Here is a 23,991-nt window from a genome sequence, read left to right as displayed (position 1 = left end):
CTTGAGGGCAGAGGTTGTCACATTCATAGATATAATCCTGTCTACCTCACTCCTTGCCCCATTTTACTTTACCTTAACACCTAGCACTTAAATATTCAAAAATTGTTTACATGAACTGAACTTGTGCTTTTTGTGCTTTGGAAATAAGCTAATTTTGCAATATTTCCAGCAGGTGAGTTAAGGAATCTTCATGGCTTTGTCTGATTTTTTTCTAAGCCTGTTACTACTTCCAGCTTATTATTTTTTTCCTTAAAAAATACAATGACTATTGAACCCTATTATTTGAAGAAGCAAATAGTATACATAAACTAGTAGCTGATTCTCAATAAGACATTAATCTAAGTGAGAAAATTCAAATTTGATCAGTGAAATAATAGCTAGACAGTTAGACCCAAATTAACAGCATATATTGGGTCTCCAATAGAGATTTATGTTCTTGTCATCCAGAAGCTTCAAGAATACATAAAGAAATAAGGAATAACATTTTAAAATCTACTGGGAAAACCAAAAACATTGGGAGTATTTTCCCCCTCAGGAGACTGGATAAAAAGATAACTTCTGCCTAGTTTGGTGAAAATAGTTCCACCATAAGAAATGACTGTTTGTTTGACTGACAAGTTTTATACTTTAATTTCTTCATGAGAAGAAATCTGCCTGGAGATAAAACTTTCTTATTAACTTTGTCAATCTGTGGGTACTCTAAAAGCGTTCAGAGCATAAAACACTTATTTGCACAACCCCTAAATAATGCATTATTATCTGCCTATCTACAGCATGTTGACTGAAAAAAGAATAATCAGCTTTCGTTTGGGACAAATTAAATGGAATAATTGTAATTTTGATATGATAAATATTGATAGAGTTTTTATCTATAGTTTTGATATTATACAGTTTAATAGAAATGTTTTAGTGAATATCATTTATCTTAACATTTAACGTACAAGATCATTATAGAACTATCTATGGTTTACCATTTCCTAGGAGGTAGGGGGAAAAAGAAAATAAATCAGTTGTGTTTGTACCTTTGATTTTAACATATTTAGTAACTTAATTTGCTCTTAAAACATTGCATTGTATAACAGGTGGAACTATAATTACTAAAGTTATAGGTATCAGAAACAGGGAAAAAATGTCTACCTGAGAGTCAAGACAGTGAGAATCAGAATTTCAGACCTTAGGCAAATAGCATGCCTCTGAATTTCATTCTTTCCATCAGTAAAATGGGTTGTTGAGAAGATCAGTTCAGGAGATTGGCGTGAAGATTTAAAAAAGAACAGCAGCAGTAGTGACGATAAAACAGCAATAAAGGCCAGTGTTTACGAGGCACCTACTATGTGAAGCAGGATTTAGTTGTAGAACGTTGCTGTCGTGATGGTTACGGTGTTTGTGTTCTGGTTCGCAGGAACTTTGTTTCTGACTCGGTGTCTTTCACAGTTTTAAGCAAATACAGAGAGTTCCTTTTTTGGAAAAGGAATCAAGTAGGAGGAAAAGCCTCAATCTGTGTTCTGAGCACTTCATTTTATCAGTTTCTGCTTATTATGATGCTTCATCTTTACTAGGTTCTAAAAATTGAAGTTTTATTTAGCTTGCAGATAGCTTCTCTTGTCTTGTCACAGGGGTTAGTTATCTCAGTAGTTGAGATGCTTAAAAAATTCAAATGTTTTTCTCTGTTATAAAAGCCTATCTTATAATCCAATACAGTTTTCTTCCCACCCTCTCAATTTTAGCTATGGGTACTGGAAATTAACATTACTTTGGCAAATATAAACACTTTTTAACAATTTGGGATCACTTAATTTTTTTTATACCGTTAAACTTATTTGTAAGTCTCATTTTAGTAATGATAATATTTCCAGTTGCATGGGTATTATATAATTTATTTAACCATCCCATTAATTCTTATTATTCATATTTTTTAGATTATTTTTTATAATAAATAATAATACAATATGTATCTGTGAAAGATGTATTCTGAGTCAAAACATTCCTATTCTCTTCGTTTCTCTCTCTCTCTCACACACACACACACACACACACTCTCTCTCTGTGTTTTTCTTATACTCACTGAGGCATCTACTTCTGATATTCAGTTGCAGAGACAGAAAACCGCTCCAGTGCTGGGAGAATACTATTAATAGCATGTGTTGAATTTAGTAAGAGACACTACGGTTTATACCACCCTTGTTTACTCTACTGTTTTGTTGACAATTTAAAAGTTTTCTTGGGTGATTTTGACTACATAACAATTTTGCCTTAGGCTTTGACAACTGGGGAACCTTATCCTGCCCATGTAACATCACTGAAATGGAAATTTTTGAATCAAATAATCTCATTTTTAGTTAGAAAGTTAATGGTTGATGAATATATGGTAATATAGTTAAACTATAGTTCAAGACAGTAAGTTTAGTTTTGCTTTTCAATAAACAATAGACAACCTTCTTTTACTATAATTTATTCCTAGGAAATAAATAGGAACAATGTAAGATGGGGAGGGAATTACCCATCGGGAATACACAGTCAAATAACAAATAGGATAATATAAAGGCAGCTGGAAATTTCTGGGATCACATGAAATAGCAAAATTTAAAGAACACCACTTTGAATTCTAGAGCTATGAGGCACCTTCAGGCTTTTTCCCTTCTAGTCATTACATTTTAGAAATAAGTATATATACATCCTATAGAGACCAGGAGGATTTGCCCAAGTATTTAATGACAGAGATAAGACTGGAGCCCAGATGGCCCAATTTCTAAGCCAGGGTCTTTCCACTATACTGTGCTGTTAAAAGTTTTACAAAGACATATCAATTAAATGTAATGTATCTGTGAAACTATTGCTATTCTGTATAATTAATTTACTTAGTTAAAACTAATGAACTTATTTTAGTGTACATTAATTAACAAACGAGCATTAATTTTGCTGTTGTAGAAGACATTCATAAATCATTTGGATGATGTGCCACTTTTAAAAGGCTGTACAGAGAGCTTACATTACTACTTTTTCTCTCCCCCACCCACCACTTTTTCCTCCCAATCATCACATAATTTATCCCATTCTTAATTAAAAATATTATTGTTGCTATTCAGTCACTAAGTTGTGTCTGACTCTTTGTGACCCCATGGACTGCAGCATGCCAGGCTTCCCTGTCATTCACTATCTCCTGGAGTTTGTTCAGACTCATGTCCATTGAGTTGATGATGACATCCAACCATCTCATCCTCTGTCACCCCCTTCTCCTCCTGCCCTCAATCTTTCCCAGCATCAGAGTCTTTTCCAGTGAATCAGCTCTTCACATCAGGTGGCCAAATTACTGGAGCTTCAGCTTCAGCATCAATCCTTCCAATGAAAAATATTGGGTTAGCTAAAATGTTTGTTTGGGTTTTTCCATAAGATCTTATAGGAAACCCAAACAAAACTTTTTAGTCAACCCAAACAACCCAAGTCAACCCAAACAACCCAAACAAAACTTTTTTATCAAGGGCAGCTTTGAAGAATAGACAGAGAACAAAAAAAATACATGGGATAGTTGTGATCATTTATATTGGTATTTGTGTGCTGACTGAAAGGTCCTTTCAACAGCAGTTCAGAAGAGGATGACCTTTTTAAAATTAATTTTTATTGGAGTATAGATGCTTTGCAGAGTTTTGTTGATTTCTGCTGTACGCAAAGTGAATCAGCTAGGTGTTTACACATATCCCCTCTTTTTTGGATTTCCTTCCCATTTAGGTCACTGCCGATTGAGTCGAGCTCCGTGAGCTATATAGTATGTCCTCACTGGTTATCTATTTTATGCATAGTGTAAATAGTGTATACATGTCAATCCCAGTCTCCCAATTCATCCCACTCCCCCTTTCCCTCTTTGGTGTCCATGTGTTTGTTCTCTATGTCTGTGTTTCTGTTTTGCAAATAAGATCATCTGTACCATTCTTCTAGATTCCACATATATGTGTTAATATGCAATGTTTGTTTTTCTGAGGATGGCCTTTTAACCCACCTTGCCTAGTTCCCACACTCCCCATTTATTGTTGCCCACATGGACCCTTGCCATAGAAGCAGTGATTGCCTACATGATGGTATTGACAAATGAAGGACCAGTTAGACAATGTCCAGTAAGTCATGACATGTAAAAGGAGAATGTTCTTGTAACTTCTTTCTTTCCGTGAATATTCCCAGCTTCCATGGAAAATGCTCAGTAAGACTAGTTCACAAATTACAAGGTCATGGGCAGGAAAAACCAGTGTTCAAGTTCTTTCCTACCCAAATCATTTATATTTCACTTATTTCTTCATGGTATGAACACTTAAAAAGACCTAAAATTCCTTGTTTCTGTTCTGCAGAAATAGCTGGCTGCCAATACCAGTATCAATTCCATCAAGAGAGCAGGAGCATGTCCATCAACATCAAACTTTAGGTCAAAGTTCAAAAAAATTAACTTGAAACCAATAAGGCTAATATTTATTTTTCATGCAAAAATGGCAGAGGCCCTTTGAGGCAGAAGTGTGTCCTTGCTTTTGCATCATTTGAGAAGTGAAATATATTGCTCTTTTTGAGAACTTGAATTCAGTATATCCCTTTTACTTAGTATAAAGGATGTGTACATAGTTTTCATGCCTAACTTTTTATGACTCAGTTTAAAGACACAATATATAAATAATTTGTCTGCAGCATATCATTCATCCTTCTGAAAAGTCATAATTTTAATCTTTAACTTCATTTTTGTTGAACTTCTTATTTCTGTTTCATATTAATTATTTGGGTGAATGAATTAAACTTGCTCTTGGATAGTAAGCATAAAAACATCCATTAATACTGTAGCTGTATTTAATAGTAATGTCAAGATATGATGATGCAACACTAGTGAAGTAAAACTTCATTTGACACTATTCAGGTTGTTAGCAAGATGATGAAATTGATAAAGTCAGTTGTTGAGAGGATATTTAATTAACATGGAGCAAACTTAGGAAAGGTTTGAAGCTTTTAATTGCTATGTTGTTGATTTGGATTGCTTATCTTCACAAGGTGCAATGATAAGCCATTTCTCATTTTATCTGTATTGATTTGGACTTCAGAAAGTTGAAGGAAAGATTTTTCAACTTCTCAAATTTTAGTTCTGTCCAAAATGTTATTTATTCTCCTTCTTATGTTATTCCAAATCATTCCATAAGACAATTTCTTTCATATACATTGAAAAATCTGTAGTGTTGCAAGAGCAAGCTGTTTTCCTGAAGTTAGGTTTGGACACATAAAGACAAATATGGTACTGTTAGAAAATTTTTAAGGACTCAGGGAATGATTTGGAAGAACTAACTGAAATTTTTAACCTGTAATTCTTTCCTTGATAACTGAATGGAAAAATTAGTCTTTCCATTGATAAATAATGCAGTGATTCTAGAACCAAATAGATGGCACTAAGTTTATGATAGCCATGTTCTTTGGAAATCATTGCATGCGTCATTGTTATTGCCCAAAAACCTCAGTATAAATTTCTATATTTTAAAATTATGCCACAGAAGGCAATTTTAAATGTAGTTTTAATTTAAATATTAAATATTCTACATGATACCAAGCATAATAAACACTCCAAAATGCTTACTGAATAATTACCATGCATACAGCTTAGAAGATACATGCAAGTATTATATTTATTTTAACATAGGTAGATAAATACATATTTTTATGAATGCAGAGTAAATTAAAAAAATAATTTTTAATTGCTTACTTGTTTAAAATAATATTCAGTGGAGAAAATCCAGAATAAAAAAATCCAGGACAAATCTCTGGTTGCTTTCTGAAAATGTATTTTTCTGTTTCATTTACAGTATAATTAAAACATTGCATGTATTACTTTTAATATGGAAGATATAATAAGTAATATTTCATGAGTCATTGTACTAAGGACTTCATATGCGTTATGAATTATTTAATTCTTTGAAGAGTTCTCTGAGGTGGGAATTCCTTTATTCTAATTTTTGAGAAGAAACAACCAAGGCCTATGGTGGCATGGCCTGGATCAGATAATAGTAGTGGGAAAGCTAGGATTTAAATTCAGGTCTGTCTTGATTGCAAAGCTGGGTCTCTTAATCACTCTTGCTCCCTTTTCCTGGAATTGCAGAGAATACAAGGTTTGTCTGTCTGGTGTTTACATGTAGATTTGTAAGCAGTGTTGAAAAATTACAAAATGAGAAATCATCAAAGAAAACCACAGACTTTGTGAATAATAGGTTTTGTCAATGACCTGCTATTTTTGTGAGCTTCACCAGTATGAGTAAGACAATAAAATCAAATCTTTTCCTCCCTTTAGCTTTGTAATAAAATAGTGTTTCTGGTGAGTTTTGTTGGAAATCGTGGTACATTCACCCGAGGCTACCGAGCGGTCATCCTGGATATGGCCTTTCTCTACCACGTGGCATATGTCCTGGTTTGCATGCTGGGTCTCTTTGTCCATGAATTCTTCTATAGCTTCCTGGTGAGTACATCTCTATGTGGACGGTCACTGCTGAAAAACATACACAATGCTGCTGCTTCTTATGCTTTTTCCTTTGATTTTTTTAAGCAGAGTCTGGCATTGAGGACAAATTATGTTATTTTTAGACTTGCCTAGGAAAATCATGCGTTGCTATTATTTTTAGTCTTTTTCTCTGAGATACTACATAGGTGGTGCAATTCTTTATGTACTCTTTGAGACCCAGCTCTTGACCCAGGCTTCGTGTAGCAGGCTGCTTTGGGTTTTGGGCACATCATATTAGCTTAGAGATTCTTGAGCAAGAAAAGGGATTTATTTTCTTGATACTGAATTCATTGTATTTATTTATAATCCCAAATATTTTGTATATCTTTAAAATGGCATATAAATAAGCTGAGAGGGAAAGCCGACAAAGCAAAAAGACAATGAGTTGTTTTAAGGACAGTCATAGTTTCAGATTTAACATGGCATTGTTGTTAAACTTATTTACATATATCTATTCATTAGATGGACTCGCAGATTTCTTCTAAAGTTGTATTTTGGTTTTGGTTTTGTTTTTTGTTGATTATCAGTTTTCCTTCCTACATATATGTTCTCTAGCCATAAGCCAGGAGAGGAGTCGATACAAGTATATGATAATGTTTTGAACCTTAGAGCATTACCAGGTTAGCATTATGATGCCATGAGAGCAATTTCTTTATATCTTTAGCTCACAGCTGATGTGCAGAGGAGAACACTACCCAGTAAAATAATTCCTAAAAAACAAGCTGAAGATCTAAAAACATTATCTTGACTGGTTTGCTTTGATCATGAGAGGCAAATCCATAGTTTCCTGCTGTCCTGTTATCCAGAACAGCCATGTAGGAGGATTCAATAAGAGGCTACATTTTCATTTACCCTAAAGCAATCGAAAGAGCCACAGTGAAGAGTGGATTTGTCCCTTATCAACATAAGGATACAAAATTATATTCTAGGCAGTTAAGTTAGATTAGTATTCAGCAATCAAAAGTAGATTTTTTTTTTCCTGATCCAGGGATGCAAATGAATATCTTCTCTGCTCTGATTCACCATAAAACTTCCATTTCAAAAAATCTGCCTATGATATTTAATGATATTTAATAGACAAGTTATAGCATGTATTATATATAATAGCTTATACCCAGAACCTTTCTTGACTGTAATATGTAAAATTTATGACAGTGTTTTTTGTGCTTCGGCCTCCCTATTTATAAAATGGATAGGTTTAGTATGAGAGACTAGTGATACCAAGACCCATTAAAGAAATAATATGAAAAACATGTGAAATGATGTATGTAACTCTGCATTATTGAAGGGAAGGTTTTTGACAAAATAAAGGTATATTTGAATTATTATATGAGTTATTAATAGTAATATTACTTTTAATTTGTGTTAATCTTATTTTCTATTTGCATTTTCCTCATCTTTCATCTCTCAAATTGTACAACACTGATGCTAATTTGTCTTCATTGGGTTGATTATAAAAGAGTATATTTCATTTTCATGTTTAGAGTACTAGAAGGACATTTTATTGAATGTAGTGCTAAAATGGTATTTCAATGTATTTTTAAGTATTTTTATATTTTAAAAATATATGAATATGCACTCTCAGTTATGTCCACAAATGCCCGGGCATCCTTTAACCAGTAATAAAAACCGCACTCTAGATTTTCAGAAATAAACAGAAGGAACCATTCATCTGTCTAATGTTAATACCTTTGCCTTCTCAAACTTCTGATTCCATACATATGGAATGGGGCCCAAAAGTATGTATTTTTTAGCAAGCATCCCATCAGCTTCTGAAAACTAGAAACTTTCAGAAGCTATCCAGAAATGAACTGGATATTTTGCCAGACCTTTTCTTTCAGCCACTGTTCAACTGAGGAAAAATCTCCTTTCTGTCAACTAAATGTTTAAATAAGTTAAATAAGCCAGGTCAATAATTTGGAAGCTGAATCAGCATTGCTTAATTTGTCTTCATGGAAGAATATGGACTCTATTTCTAAATGTTATAGCTCCCTTCTGAGATAAACAGATAGCAAAATAGTTAAGCACATGTTTTTCTATTTGACCATCATAAAATATCAGTGTCTTAAGGTGAGCAAACAAGTCAGTATCTTTATAGCAATTATTTGCACAGCTGCAATTAAATTGGTAAGTAACCATATAAGCCTCAGTACTTAGAAAAACAGTGTACAAAGCCCTGATGTTTCTGAAAGGATGAGTGACACTGATAATTGATCATTTAAACCAGTTCAGAAATTCTCATCTCTGCCCACAGATAGTAGAAGACAAACCCAATTATTCCAGTGTTAAAAATACTATTCATTTCCATACTGCTATTTATGGCTTCTTTAAAGTAACTGTTAATTTATTGCTTTTAGTCAGCCTTGATAATAAGATAGGTACTTTCTGATGTTTAATTTCAACATTATAATATAACAATAAAATTTTCCTTAATGTTGACAACAGATAGCAAACACATACCTAGGTTCTTAATTAGAGCATAGATTTTCTACTATTAATACAAAATTGATAGTAACCCATTAGAGGAAATAAATTAGCACTGTGTATTATACTTTTGTTTCCACAAGTATATACTGAAGTAATAGATTTTGCCCTCATTCTACCTGTTTAACTAAGAAAGATGCTTACGTTTCTCAAATATTTTTAAATTGCATACTTTTTCTATTAATATTATAGTGGGCTCATAAAATTGAATTCTTGTCATCTCACCTGTAATCCCTTAATTAAACAATACATTGAATGAATCTGTCAATTATTCATCACTTAGGTGAACGTAATTCAGCATTTCACATTAGCTATTTTACATATTCCAGAGGCAACTGCAGAATATTAGAAAGACTAAAAATAGGGAATAAGCAGCTAAATTGATTACATATAATATAATTCTAAATTCAAATTTGGATTTGCTTTATTGAAAAGCAATTTATTAATACATTCCAACTGGAGAAGAAATACCTATCTTGGTTCATTTTTAAGGTCTTATTTATATTGTTATTCTCTCATGGATAAACTAAAATGGCTGCATTTGTATTTGTGATTACCCTTCTATTTATTCACTTGTTGCTTCACTGCATTTTTTCCCCTGCCTTTGTTTTCTTTTTTTTTTCTCTAGCTTTTTGATTTGGTATATAGAGAAGAGACTCTGCTCAATGTCATAAAAAGCGTCACACGGAACGGCCGATCCATTATTCTAACTGCGGTCCTTGCCCTCATCCTTGTCTACCTGTTTTCCATTATTGGGTTCCTTTTTCTGAAGGATGACTTCACTATGGAGGTGGATAGGCTGAAAAACAGAACTCCCGTCACAGGTAATGCAAACAGTTAATATCCTTACAGAATTCGCAGGTTTGATCCCTGGGTTATGACGATCCCTGGAGAAAGAAATGGCAACCAACTCCAGTATTCTTGCCTAGGAGACCCCATGGTCAGAGGATCCTGGTGAGCTGCAGTCCATGGGATGGCAAAGAGTCTGACATAGTGACTGAACATGCACAGTTTGTACACAGCTTGTTAAGAGGATCATAGATAAACACTAATGGAGGCAATGTTTTCTTTCATTGCTTTGAAAACATTTTCTTATTCACTAAGAGCTCATGAGTGTGAAATACCCATGGGCTATATGTTAGCTGACTGTGTGTACTATTTAGGGAAGTCTTTGTACAAGAAGTATCACATAAGCTCCGTCTCAGTACAGAAGTTTCAACAGTTGTTGACTGTATTCCAGGAGACAGTTGACAATTTCAATTCAGGTTAACCGCTTTGAGATTCTTTTCCTTCTTTCCTCCTCTTTTTCCCTTTGTTGGATATCTCTACCAAGAATATCCAGCATCATTCACAACCATTATTACATACATGTTTTCTCACAGTACATTATATTATACTGGAGTAATTGGAAAGTATAAATGCTTCAATTTGGAAGCCATCAGATAGAAAATTTAGTATAGGAAAAATGCTCAAAGTATTGTTGTTAATACTGTCAGAATTAAGACTGTCCATGAGTCTGTGGCTGTCAGAATTTCTGTGTGATATTTATTTTTGTTGTCTGACTGGTTAGGCATGCCCCATTTATACTCACTGTGATTCTTGAGATGTGAGGGGTGATTCTTTCCACTTACTTTGGATTTTTTATTTATTATGTTCCCTAATGATTTCTTTTTTCCCTTTTCCCTACATTTGTTGTTTTGGTTAAATTTCATTCTTACTCTTATTTCACTCTCCTGTTTTGCTAGATGGACGTCATAGTTACTGCACTTTGCTAACACTTTCTCTGGGTGATTCCATTGCCTGTGGATTGCAGGGAAGGGAAGCCACAAAATGACTCTCTCTTTCTTCAAACCATCAAATTTAAAAGCAGGATTTAATTAGTGGTGCTTTTAAAATATGGGATAATTAAATAGCATTTAAATCAATTAGAGTCTAAGTGATCAAAGCATAGAATAGAAACATCATATACATAAGTTGAAAGTTATTAAGCTTGAGACTGAATTTCAGACCTAGGTAGTAGTCTTTGTTCACAGCCACATTGTACATTTTCTGTTATGACCTTTCTTGTTCTTCCTTAAATGTTTCTTTATCCAGAGATTTATAGGTATAAATATTTATAGGAAAAGCTTTTCTATACAAATACCCCCAAAACTCCACTTGTACTAAACTGTGAATTCCTATTCTCAAAAATCTTTGTCTTAAGTATTTACTAGGCATAATCATATTGATTTATTCAATACAGAATAAGTCTAACCCTTAGGCATCATAATTTCTGAATTCAAATGTATGTAGTCATTATTGTTTCATGAATCTTGTAGTAAATAATTTTAATTGTGTTATTTTAAAAGTAGGTTAGTGTCATTGTGGATATATTTTCCTTAGAAATATTATATTTTTTAAGTCTTTTTTTTTTTTTGCAAAATAAGTATCACAAACTAAAATGTCAAGATCTTCACTAAAAATATCTATGCGTTTATATGAAAACTGTTAAAGCATTTGTAAATGCTATGCAAATCTAGCACTCAAAACCAGCTAACCAAGTTAAACTTTTGATTCTTCAAAGACTGAGAACTTTTTGTTTCATAGAGAGTGTATGTATGTGATACCATTTCCTTGGAAAATCACTCATATTTACCTTATTGTTCATTGTTGTCGCTCTGTCATGTCCAACTCTTTGCGACCCCATGGACTGCAGCACGCCAGGCTTCCCTGTCCTTCACTAACTCCCAAAGTTTGCTCAAAATCATGTCCACTGAGTTGGTGATGACATCCAGCCATCTCATCCTCTATCGCCCTCTTCTCCTCCTGCCCTCAATCTTTCCCAGCATCAGGGTCTTTTCCAATGAGTCAGTTCTTCACATCAGGTGGAGCTTTGGCTTAATTTCTAATTCTATATATTATGGCTGTTAATACATAGCATAAAAATGTATTCTTTCAGTTACTGAACACTATTTTCTTCCAGAGTTGAGTGAAATTATCAAAGATACACATCTGGAGAGCAAGTGAAACTGGAAGTATATAAATACACAACCCTTCAGCAAATGTGAAGAGTCAGGGAGCAAAGAGGAGGTTGAGATTCTAGAGTGAATAACAGGAGCATCACAGGCATGTGGGAGAAGAGGGGACCAATAATTTGCCGGTGGCCTTGGGAATTTAGCACAATGCAGATCCCACCTTTGGCACCAGTAGAATCTGACTCTGTAGATGCAGGAGGCTCCATTTGACAGTGTTCAGGGGAATCCGTGTCTTAGATGAGCCCAAGAAGTTGGAGAGAAGGTGGTGTTGACAAGCGGAGGTTCCAGTGTCTCCCCTGCTACCCCTCTTCCCCCTCCTCAGCACTGGCCTCCTGTTTCTCACCCTCCTTTCCTCTTCCCAGAAAACTGGAGAAACCTTCCAGATGGCTTCAGATGGCATCCTCTCTTCTGCTCGTCCATGTCATTCATTCCAACCATGGCTCTGGTTCTGTGTCTTACAGGTTCAAAACCTTGCTGGGTCCTGGGCTGGCTGTGGAATGCTTTGTTTAAAATCCTCAGCCGGGAAGCTCTGCCTAGTCTGTGCCTTTGCGGTGCCCTTTTTCATACACCTTGTTCCTGGAGCTGCAGCCTTTTCTCTCTACCTGTGTAAATCCTGACTCCTCAAAATGGATCTTTTTCTGAAAAGCGTTGTATTTTCCTTTCTAGAATTCACTTCTCCCTCTCCTGATGTCCTGCTTCACTTCACCTGTACTTCACTTCCTTTATTCGACTATAACTATGTCTGTATGTCTCTGTGTTCCCTAATGGATTGTGGGTTCTTCAAGGCCCCAACTCTGAGCCCCCAGAGCCTAGCACAAAGCGAGTAAATATTTACTAATTTAAGGGAATGGCTATAAGGGACACTCAGGAACCTCGCCTCTCTTTCTCTGACCACCTGACTCACGCTACACCTGTGATATACCCACCAAGCTGCCCCAGTCAGGGTGCGGGGAGAGACGGGGGCGAAATCGGTGACCTCCTTCCTCAGGGACCTCAACTGTCTCATCTCCAGGGCTTGTGTCAACAGCAAACCCAGGCCTAGTCCCTCTCCTCATCACATGTCTGAATTCCAGCCACCATTCCCCATCTCCACCCTCTCCTCATTAAACAACCAGGCTAACCTTGGGGGGTGCTGCACTGAAATGCATTTGAATATTTTTTTCAGTGTATAAAAATGAATGGATGGAAAAGGAAATGGCAGCCCACTCCAGTATTCTCTCCTGGGAAATCCCCTGGACAGAGGAGCCTGGCAGGCTATAGTCCATGGCGTTGCAAAGAGTTAGACACAACTTAATGGTTTAACAACCAGGAAGACAATAAACCAAATGTGCTTAAAGGGGGGGAAAAAAAGTGACCCAAATCCTCTCCCTGTATCTTCCAGACTTTCCTTGATGGCTTCATGTGATAAATGGGTTTGAGAGGAATGAACCTCTTCACTTTGTAACTAACAACAAACTATGTGAAACTTTTTTATGCAGAGAAGGTTGCTATTTTATGTTACCTCTGGGCCAGGGAGATAGGTGGTAAGCCAGCAAGCAGATGGATCCTTGGGGACTAAGGAAGAAAAGGAAGATCCTGAAAGGGATCTGACAGATGATTCTTGCTTCCTTGAGATACTTTATGCCCTATTCCCAGGAGCCCACATTTTACTGTTAGAGCCGTCACCTCCAGCCATGGGCATCAGTGGCTGAAAGCTCATGGGGTGCCAACAACACTGGGGGACCGTGTTGCTGGCATTTCCAAGCCACAGCCCTGAATGCATTTGGCCATGGGAAACTTGTTATACAGGGTGGTTAGCCCCTACAGAATTATTAATACTTTATCTCAGCTACTTTACAAAGATAGAGGCTTTTAGTGGGTTGGCCCATGAACCTATTCTCTATTTATAAAATTGCTTCAGTAGGCAAAACTGTATTCAGAGTTCCACACTAACTTAACCAAAAACTTGAGGAACGCAGCCCATTTGGAGTAATAGGGCCCTTTATGTATGTGCCTTTGTAATTGTCTGCTCATTTCTTGTCACTTGTATATTCATCTCTATACCGTGTCTCTGTTGTGTGTTCTCAGGGAGCAATGCAGTTCCTACTATGACTTTAACTTCAATCCTGAGTACATGCGAAAAGGACAACTGCTCACCTACAATACCAGCTTCAAATACAGGTTTGTAAAAGGGCCTCCAGGACAGCATGAACTCAATGATTCTCAAGTTATATTTAGTTGATTAAGTTATTACAGCTTGAGGCTTCCCTGATGGCTCAGTCGGTAAAGAATCCACCTGCAATGCAGGAGACCAGGGTTCAATCCCAGGGTTGGAAAGAGCCCCCTGGAGTTAGAAAGTTGCTCTGAAAATTTCATGGTGAGTTGAAATAGAATGGAGGGTAAAAGAACCTAAAAGTTTCAAACTAGAGAAAGGATTCTCATATCCAACATTTTGTATTCTCACCGTGTTCTTTATATCATTTCTAATCATGAGAATTTTTCAGATTTACTCTGTGGTACATACTGCTAAAAATGCTGTTACTATACTGCAAAACCATACTGCACTAAGCAAGGCCCTTCCCACTGTGTAGCCTTTCACTAAGAGTGTATTACCTTTAACAGAAGAATCCATCCATTAACAAAGAATGGAAAAGCATGGGTTTAGAACTCAAAAGGCTTGGTTATAATTCCTCATCTGTTGCTTTCTAGATTTAGGTCTTGGATATATTATGTAAATTTCCTAGGCTTTGTTCAAATGGCTTGTCCTAAAAGAGAAAGAGGAAGGAAAGGAGGCAGGCAGGGAGAGAAGGAGGTGATAGATGATAGATAGATGGATGGATAGATAGATAGATAGATAGGGCTTATGATATTTTCTTGCCTGCAAAGGGACAAATGTATCCATACATGCAAAAAAATTTTTAAACTACATTGTCTTCTTAGGATGTGGCAGGAATTTGGAAACTAGGGCATATGTGAAATTTAATGAATTGTAGAAGGAATTAGTGATCTATTTCCAGAAGCAGCAGAGATTTAGGAAGTGTTTAGATATTCCAAGAGTTCTATGTATATAAAAGGAATGGATTTAATCTCTGTGATATCTCCAAAAGGCAAAATTGGACTCGGAGAGAGTGAGGGAAGCAAGAGTTAAGCACGGCATAAGGATGGATTTCCTCACGTCCATCCAGAAGGACATTGTTTAGTCATAACAGTAGAGGATTTTTTCCCCAAGTTGCTTCTTACCATATGATGTTGAACTACTGCTTGAAGTCCCAACAAAAACGAACAATCCCTTCTACTGACGAAATGTTTCATTCTCTATGACCTAAACGGCGAGTTAAACACATGCATATGTTCCGTTGTGCTTCGAAGGTGGCTCAGTGGTAACGAATCCGCCTGCCAGTGCAGGAGATACGGAAGATGGAGGTTTGATCCCTGGGATGGGACGATCCCCTGAAGGAGGGCAGGTCCCTGGGTAGGGAAGATCTCCTGGAGGAAAGCATGGCAACCTACTCCAGTATTCGTGCCTGGAAGATCCCATGAACACAGAAGCCTGGCAGGCTATAGTCCATAGTCAGACACGGCTGAGCAAAGCACGCGCGCATACGTTGCATTCCCATGTGCCAGCAGCTCTAGGCGCTGTGAGCAGTGACCACTCGGACGTCTTTTCTCCCTGACCTCCTGGGTACCCAGGTCAGGCCTATAAACCACAAACCAGTCTGTCCTCTCTTTGTGTAGCTTTATTGCGCTCTGCAGTTTCTGAAATCCCGTTACACGCCTCCTCGGGCTTGTACACCTCCAGTTTCTTCATTCTTCCGTATGTATTATGGCCGTGACTTTTCATGTAACACTCCAAGGCAAGAGGTTGAATGGGAGGATCATTTTCAGGATAGTGCAGTTTGTAGTCACACCACACTCTTGACCCATATTTGACTGACTCTCAGTTAAAATGCCATTCTTCAGTGGTTCAGCCATCAAGCCATAAATGCCTATTCTGTAGTCACGTAATTGGGAGTTTGGGATTTCATGTATAAAACCATGCATTTATATATTTCTGCCAACCCATAGCCCCAGGCTGTCCCAGTTTTTCCTGTGAATAGAGGAGGGGCATCTTGACCAGATGGTCTCTAGGCTTCAGGTCCCTTCCAGTGCTCACGTGCCATGAGCTCATGGGGTCCTAATGCATCCTGATTCTGTTAAGCAGTATATTCATTTTCTCTCATGTTATTGTCAAGTCTGATAAGCTCTAGAACAGGGGTTAGCAAACTTGGCCCATGGGGAAATCTGAGAAAAAAACATGTCAAATGTCACTTGTTTCTGTACAGTTCTCGGGCGAAGAATGTTTGCAACTGAATTCATTGATTTTATTTATAATCCCAAATATTGTATGTATCTTTAGGATGGCATATAAATAAAATAAGAGGGAAAGTCAACTCAGCAAAAAGAGAATGAGTTGTTTTAAGGACAGTCTTAAAGTTTCATATTTAATATGTAGCTGTTCTTAAACTTACTTACATTAAAGTTCTTTTTTTTTCCTTTAAAGAAAAAGATGCATTGGAGACTATATGTAACCTACAAGGCCTAAAATATTTGTCTTGTGGCTCTTAACAGAATAAATTTTGCCAACCTCTAGAAGATTATCATGAAAGGTGCTAGAAATGTTACATGGAGACAGTGCTAAGAACAGAGTCCTTGGCATGCAGTCACTGAAAACATACTTTCAGATTGTTGTAGGCACGTTTTGTGCATTATTCACCCACAAAAAAATCTATCTTAAATAAACTACCATTTAGCCCATGTTCCTCTATCTTTTTAAAAAAGAATATGACATGAGGCTCTTTCTTAATGCCTCCTTGCCAAAGCCTGGATACGTAAAATCTGCCAGTATTCTCAATTTGAGGTTAGTCAAAACCCATACTGTCTTCTCTTGATCCTGACTCCTTCCCACACTATCCTTTTAATGACATCTCTTATCTGGGGGAATCAGCATTAATCTTATTTGTCATAGTTTGCAGAGTTCATCATGCTATCAAATTCAGGTTTATAGATCTTTCTCTTCTCTTGCCATTATCCATGATTCAAAAAATCACAGACAACTATTTCAAAGATGTAGACTCAGTTTAAGTAGCTGGCTAAATTTAAATAGCTCTTGGGATCTTTTGGCCACCTTGAACATCAATTTATTTTCTTAAGTACTTGTTACTTCTTCAATTCAACATTCTTTCTCCTTGACAGAATATGAAAAAAAGTATGTTAAAAAATTTACTTTCTTGTTAGCAGAAGTATTTTAATAACATGATCTCAAGTAGAGTAACCCTGTTCCTGCCTTGTTACTGTTGTTGTTCAGTCGCCAAGTCGTGTCCAACTCTTTGTGACCTCGTGGACTGCAGCATGCCACGCCTGTCCATCCCTCACCATTTCTCAGAATTTGCCCAAGTTCATGTCCACTGAATCAGTGATGCCATCCAACCCTCTCATCCTCCGTTGCCCTCTTCTCCTTCTGCCTTCAATCTTTCCTAGCATCAGGGTCTTTTCCAGTGATTGGGCTGTTTGCATCAGATAGCCTAACTATTGGAGCTTCAGCTTCAGCATCAGTCCTTCCAATAAGTATTCAAGGTTAATTTCTTTTATGAAAAGGAAAAAAAAAATATTTCCTTTTTTAAAAAACAAATATACTGTAACAGTGATCTGATTTTGAGAGGAAAATATTGGTTTGCCAGTAAACCAACAAAGAAATAGTGTCCCTCCTGCCAGAGTCTGTAAAGGGGGCTGGCCCAGCATAGCAGCCGAGCATCAGTGGTGCTTGTCCTCCACTCAGCATCCAGAAGCTCTGAGATGCAGTGTGAGAGCCGTGGGACCCCGCTTTCCGAGAATGAGGTCCTCAAGGTCATATGTGTGTGCACACATCCCAGGATGTGGCTGTCCAGCTCTGGGCAAGTCTGCGAATTTTAGGCTTTTTACAGTTCCCCAAGCCTTGTTGTAGATGCTCAACCAGCTATTCTGGTGTCATTGTTTCACACATTCTCACTAATTGTGATATTTTGACCTTAACGTTTAACACAATGAAGTGTTTTTGTAAATTAGAAATTAAGCCAAATCAGTACAGATCCTCAGTGATGACAATGATATATTAATAATGATGAAAACCTTGTGTATTCATTCATTTATTCATACAACAATATCTGTTGAGCCTCTGTTATGGGCCAACCATCATGGTGGGTATTCAGGACAGTGTTGAATAAAAGATAATCCTGGACATTATAGAATTTATAAAATAGTGAGGGAAGCAAAGTTGCAAAATATGGAACTATGATGTGGTGCCATGATAGGTAATCACAAGAGAGCCTGACTGCCGACTGTCAGAGAAGCCCTTCTGAGGAGGGATTATTTACCCTGAGATTTGGAGGATAAAAGGGGGCCAGTCAGGCCAAGAGGAAGAAAAAGCCACCTAGACACAGGGAACAGCATAAGTGAAGGCCTTGAGGCATGTTCAAGGATAGAAAAATGCTACTAACTATCCTTATATTATAGGTAGAAACACTGAAGGACAGAGCCATTCAGTAAGATCACAGCTAGTAAATCAATTTAGATCTCTGATTCAAGGCCTATGTTCCAACCTTCTGAATTTTACCTCCTAATTAAAGGATTAATCTCTACAAATGATATATTTCGTAGCCAAAATTTAGAGATTGTTGTAATTCTGCTTATCATATTGCCTTTCCCCCTAGAGTGCTTAGATAGATTTTCTTTATGCATATTGTCTTCTGAGGCAATTTCTTAAAAAATAAATCTTCTGTCTTGTGTGTTTATCAACTGGAGTTAATGCTCTCGCCTCTCCCCCTGGCCTGAGGATGCTTGGCAATGTCTGGAGACATTTCTGGTGGTCCTGACTCTGGGAAGAGTCCTACTGGCATTTAGAGGGTAGGGACCCGGGATGCTACTAAATATCCTGCAATGTACAAGTCAGTCCCCACAGCAAAGAATTATCCAGCCCCGCATGCCAATGCACAACCCATCTGCCAATGCAGAAGATGCAGGAGAAGCGGGTTCAATCCCTGGCCCAGGAAAACCCTCTAGAAGAGGATATGGCAATCCAATCCAGTATTCTTTCTTGCCTGGAAAATTCCATGGACAGAGGAGCCCGATGGCTCCAATCCATGCGGTCGCAAAGAGTTGGACACAACTGAACACCGCACAAATGTCAACAGTGTTAAGGCTGAGAAACCCTGTTCTGTCATAAACCCTGTTTGGATACTGGTTTATATTATAGCTCTGAATGCACATGCATAGAAGATTTCCCACAATACCTCTATAACCTGTCAGTTTTACCTACTGCATTATACAGAGAACAGAACTTCCTTTTTTCCCGTGGACAAATGGGGACAGTTCTTCCAGGCATAGCACCCCAGGGACAGAGTCTCCGTTTTTTTAGGCTGGACCTGAGCTAGAAGTTGTGGGGAAAGCTGGGTGTGATTTTGCAAAGGAAGCTCCCAGAATAGGGAGGAAAGAATCCTGCAGGGATTTCAGCACTGGAGGTGTGATAGAGAGGCTGGTGGGAGATAGAGTTGGTGACCATAGCTGTTCATCATTAGGGATCATTCCTAAATGAGTATTAAAAGCTATAGGAAAGCCTGTATTAATCTCCTTTTCCTTCTGTACCCTTTTTACATTTGACATGGTAAGTGATGAAATCCATTTGATTGAAAATGGATTTGATCTTGCAGCCCTGGCCCCCTTGAAATTTTGGCCACATGTGTTTAACTGCAAAAGTCAAATGAAAGCTAGAACCTGGGGTTTGTTGTGCAGCGTGTGTCACTTAGATTTAAAAGTAACTTTGCTGTGTCTAAGACCAGGATGAAATTTTAATTTGCAAGCCCTAGTGTGCATTTGTGAAGGCTTTGGTTTGTCACCTAGTGGACAGCAGGTCCACATTACAAAAGACCCAGACACACACAGTAGCATGATAACAAGCCTCGCGGGGAGTGGGAGATTGAGCTGCCAACTCCTGAGGAAGCTCCACGAATGTGGGTAGGGTCATTGTCCCAGAGGCAGCAAATTCTCATGGCAGCTGGCAACCAACTGTGGTTGAATAAAGAAACAAAAAGCCTTTTATTTGCTGCAGACCTCCCTGACTTCCTGGACAAAAATATTCTGTTTTAAAAAAAAACAAACTGATTTTCAAAAAAAGTAAGACTTTTTTGAGGCAAGAGCTGGACATGACTGAACATGTATACATGCATATTATATATATATAATATGTGTGTGGGGGTGTTAAAGCTGCTTCAGTAATGTCCAGTTCTGTGCAACCTATGGACTGTAGCCTGCCAGTCCCCTCTGTCCATGAAATTTTCCAGGCAAGAATACTGGAGTGGGTTGCCATGCTCTCCTCCAGGGAATCTTCCTGACCCAGGAAACCAACTCACATCTCCTGCAACTCCTGCCTTGCGGGTGGATTCTTTACCCCTGAGCCACCAAGGAAGCCCTATATATGATATATATTGCAATTATTTTCTAAGTTCAAATCATTTGAATATACAGGAAAAAGAGGAAGTTAACAGATGTCCAACATCTATGAGTTATTCACATTGAATATATTCTGATATTTTACTGTAATAAAAAAGATCGATGAATAGCAGAAACCGGTCAGTCTTTATATTGCTCTACATTTTGTCTTCCTACTGGGTGTCCAATGTTTTCAATTTTTTTTCCCTAATAGTTTTTTTAAATCAGCAATTCCATATTGAGTTGATTGTGATTAAAGTTCAAGGCCAGCACACAAGAAGTTCTCAGTTGTACTCATAGTTTCAAATATATCTCAATGGCAATCTGTTGCTTTCTAAGAAACCATAAAAAAGAAATAACTTAATTGTTACAGTAGAAAAATGGCATTAATAAATACTCTTATTCAAGCATGTCCAGTATTAAAAAAATTTATAGACTAACACCTCAGATCAGGGGAATTATTTCAGAGTCAATAGGATATATGTTTACTTCTTTTCTCATATGAAACATTCCTATTAGGAATTTTAAAAAATCCTTCCTAATACTATTAAACTGAAAATGAGGAAAATTTAACCTCATATTGTTCAAGTACAGAATTTGTTGATTATATTAAAACTATAGCTTTGCATGAGATTTGACAGCCATCTATCAATAAGAATGCTAATTATGATGCCTAGAATTTATTACACCCTAAATACATGCCAAACAGTGTTCTGAATTACTTACATAAGTATGCTCAGTGGTGTCTGACTCTTTGTGACCGCATACTTAGCTCTTTAAAATGTATCCACATGAAACTCTATTTCCATTAAGTTTTCCTTTTTACATGTAAACAACTATGTTCTCTCAGTTCTTTTAGAACCATTTCTGTTTTTCATCATTCCCCCTTTGCCATCATTAGTTTGATCATTGTTCTTATAACTGAAATCTTCTCCATATTACCATCTATTCTCTTTTTTTCTTATAAACACTTTTGGGTCCTAATTGAACCTTCTTTAGCATTCGCTTATCCGCCCCCACCCAAATTAATATCCTATTAATCTCTTTCCTTTCAATACCAACTTTTTCTCTAAAAACAATTAATGTACACTCTCTCCTTCAATTTCTGAATCAACTGTCTTCTCTTCCACTATTTGCCATCTTCCTATCATTTCCTGATGACCTAATTGTTAAATCCAGTGACCTTTTCTTATTTCTCATTGCCTTTGACCCTTGTGTAATTTTGATGTTTTTTGTTACTCTCTTCATCTTTAAATTACTGTCTTCCTTAATTTTGTATCACAGTACACTTCTAGCTCTCTTGTACTCTCTAGCCTTTTAAAATGTTTTCTCATTTTCATATCCCATAAACAAAAATCATCTAAGATTCTTTCCTTGTCTTCATCAGAACACAAGCATCCAATTCCTCCTTCCAAAGTTTCTGCTTCTGTGTTTAATGAGACCATCCTTTCCCAAGGATGACCACTGGCTGGAAGCTTCAGTCTGATACTTAATGTTGCCATCTCCTTCCTGTTGAGTCCCTCTAGTTTCCATTCTTTCATCCTTTCTACTCTCACAACCATTACTCTAATTCAGACTCATAGCACTTCATGCCTGAGTTATTGCAGCTTCCTCCTAGGTGTCTTCCTACCTCTAGTCATTCTCTCCTCTGAAGTTCACCCACTGTATCACTGCTAAGACCACTTGTCAGAAATCACTGCTTTGAATATTTTCTCCCCTACCCCAACTTAAGATCTCCACAGTCCTCCATTGCCTGCTAGCTACAATCCAAACTCCTTAAAGCTTTTCGGAGAGCTCCCAGTTTATCTCTAGCCGTATCTTGTATTCCTCTACATACTGCTATTCATCTTTAAGCAATTTTTTTTAAACTCTGGGGTTCTCTGTCCATGCCTTGGGAAATGCCAATCTCCTGCTGCCTTACTGTATTGAATAGTCAAGGCAGACTCAGTATCTGCATTAATTAGAAAGGCTTCCCTCTCATTATCCTTATTATTAAAAGTTCTCTCTCTGTTTTGATCTCTTTGTGCCACTCTTGTGGCTTTTATCATGTGTTAATTTGTCTGGTTATTTAAGTTCATGTTTTATCTCATACTATTTTGCCAACTAGACGGTAAATCACCTTCCTTCTGTATAAAACTCTCCAGTGCCCCCTCATAGCTTTCTGAATAAAGTTTAAACTCTTTACCTGGGTGTTTGATTCTCGCAATGATCTGTCCCCTACCTGCTTCTCTTCTTATAGCTCCATATTCATCTGTATACCCCAAAGGCCCAGCCATTCCAGGCCTACTATTTGGGGCGGGGGGCGGGGGTGGGCTGCACTAGCAGCCTGTTTTTTGTGTTTTTCTCTTTTGCAGCATGTTAATATTTGTTCTGCAATCAGGAATCGAAACCACATCCCTTGCACTGACAGTCTTAACCACTGAACTGGGGAAGCCCCAAAGCCCAGCCATCCCAATCCATGTGTCATCCCGCAAACACTCCAGATACTTTCATGCCTGTTTGCCTTTGCTCATCCCATTTTATCTGTCTGGTATATCTTCACTCATCTTATTGGCCACGGATGCCCCTCTTTCAGTAGTCTACCCAGGTGCCACCTTCTTTAGGATGCCGTCCCTGATGCCCCAGCCCATGAGATACATATCTATCCTGCTTCCTTGGTACCCATGCATTGCCTTTGTTCATATGCTGACCTGTGTTTCCTAGAGGACCATGAGTTTCCTGGGGGTTGCAACACTTTCATCTTCTCACCTATATTTTCAGTACCTAGCCCAGGGGCTCTTAATGAAGTGAAATGAGGCAGGCTTGGCATGGGGAAAGCCAGCTGGTTATGTAGGTAAGTCTCCACCAGGTGGCATTTACTTAGGTGAATTCACCGGCATTTACTTAGGTGAATTCACCATGACTCAGGGCCTGCCTCTCAGCCTGAAGGCCTGGGAACTTGGCTTAACAAATCGTGAATAGATCCATCTCATAAAGGTAGAAACTTGTTATCCACACTCACAGAGGCTGCTCTGTGAAACCAGCACCCCTAAGCACTAGTTATGGAGTGAGTGGACTGGACTTTTGCTAGCATTGACCCTGACCTGGGGACTCTGCCTTTGTTTGCATGTCACACAGGAAGCCAGTTCTCCTCCTGTGTTGGCGGCCAATCTATTTTACTTCACAGTGGCTAATCACGTGAGTTGTGTGTGGATTGTACTAGCTCGCCTCCTAAAGAACAAACAACCTCACTTCTCAATTATTGGGGAGAAGTGGGCGCACTTTCCTGTAGCTTCTGTGAGTTGATTAACCCACACGTAAAAAGTCTTTAGTAAACACCGGTGTCATATGATCAGGCAGTTGCTGATTAGATAAATAAATGCCACTAGGTAGAAGATTATTTGAAAGTCTAACCGTGGCAAAGTAGCATAAGACATACTGCACATGATGGCATCACTGGAAAACCGTATTTCTCTTAAAAGTTTCCTTTACCTCTTTTGCATGTTTCTAACTATTTTCTTCGCATGC

The 23,991-nt window shown here is 37.6% G+C and overlaps 1 protein-coding gene across 3 annotated transcripts in view; it reads left to right on the top strand.

Annotated features, from left to right (window-relative positions):
- Positions 1 to 23,991, top strand: part of ITPR2 (inositol 1,4,5-trisphosphate receptor type 2) — a 559,320-nt gene that overhangs the window by 456,847 nt on the left and 78,482 nt on the right. For 2 of the 3 annotated variants that reach the window (XM_043440936.1, XM_043440938.1), the window contains 3 exons: positions 6,302 to 6,466; positions 9,621 to 9,816; positions 14,074 to 14,166. In XM_043440936.1, coding sequence (XP_043296871.1) covers positions 6,302 to 6,466; positions 9,621 to 9,816; positions 14,074 to 14,166 — 454 coding nt within the window. Of the gene's footprint in view, positions 1 to 6,301; positions 6,467 to 9,620; positions 9,817 to 14,073; positions 14,167 to 23,601; positions 23,662 to 23,991 lie in introns of all 3 variants that reach the window. The other variant, XM_043440939.1, reaches the window with a different exon arrangement.

This window comes from Cervus canadensis, chromosome 21 (genome assembly GCF_019320065.1).
Source record: "Cervus canadensis isolate Bull #8, Minnesota chromosome 21, ASM1932006v1, whole genome shotgun sequence".
In the NCBI taxonomy this organism is placed as follows: domain Eukaryota; kingdom Metazoa; phylum Chordata; class Mammalia; order Artiodactyla; family Cervidae; genus Cervus; species Cervus canadensis.
The sequence above is the reverse complement of the archived record's forward strand: the minus strand, read 5'-3'. Positions and strand labels throughout refer to the sequence as shown.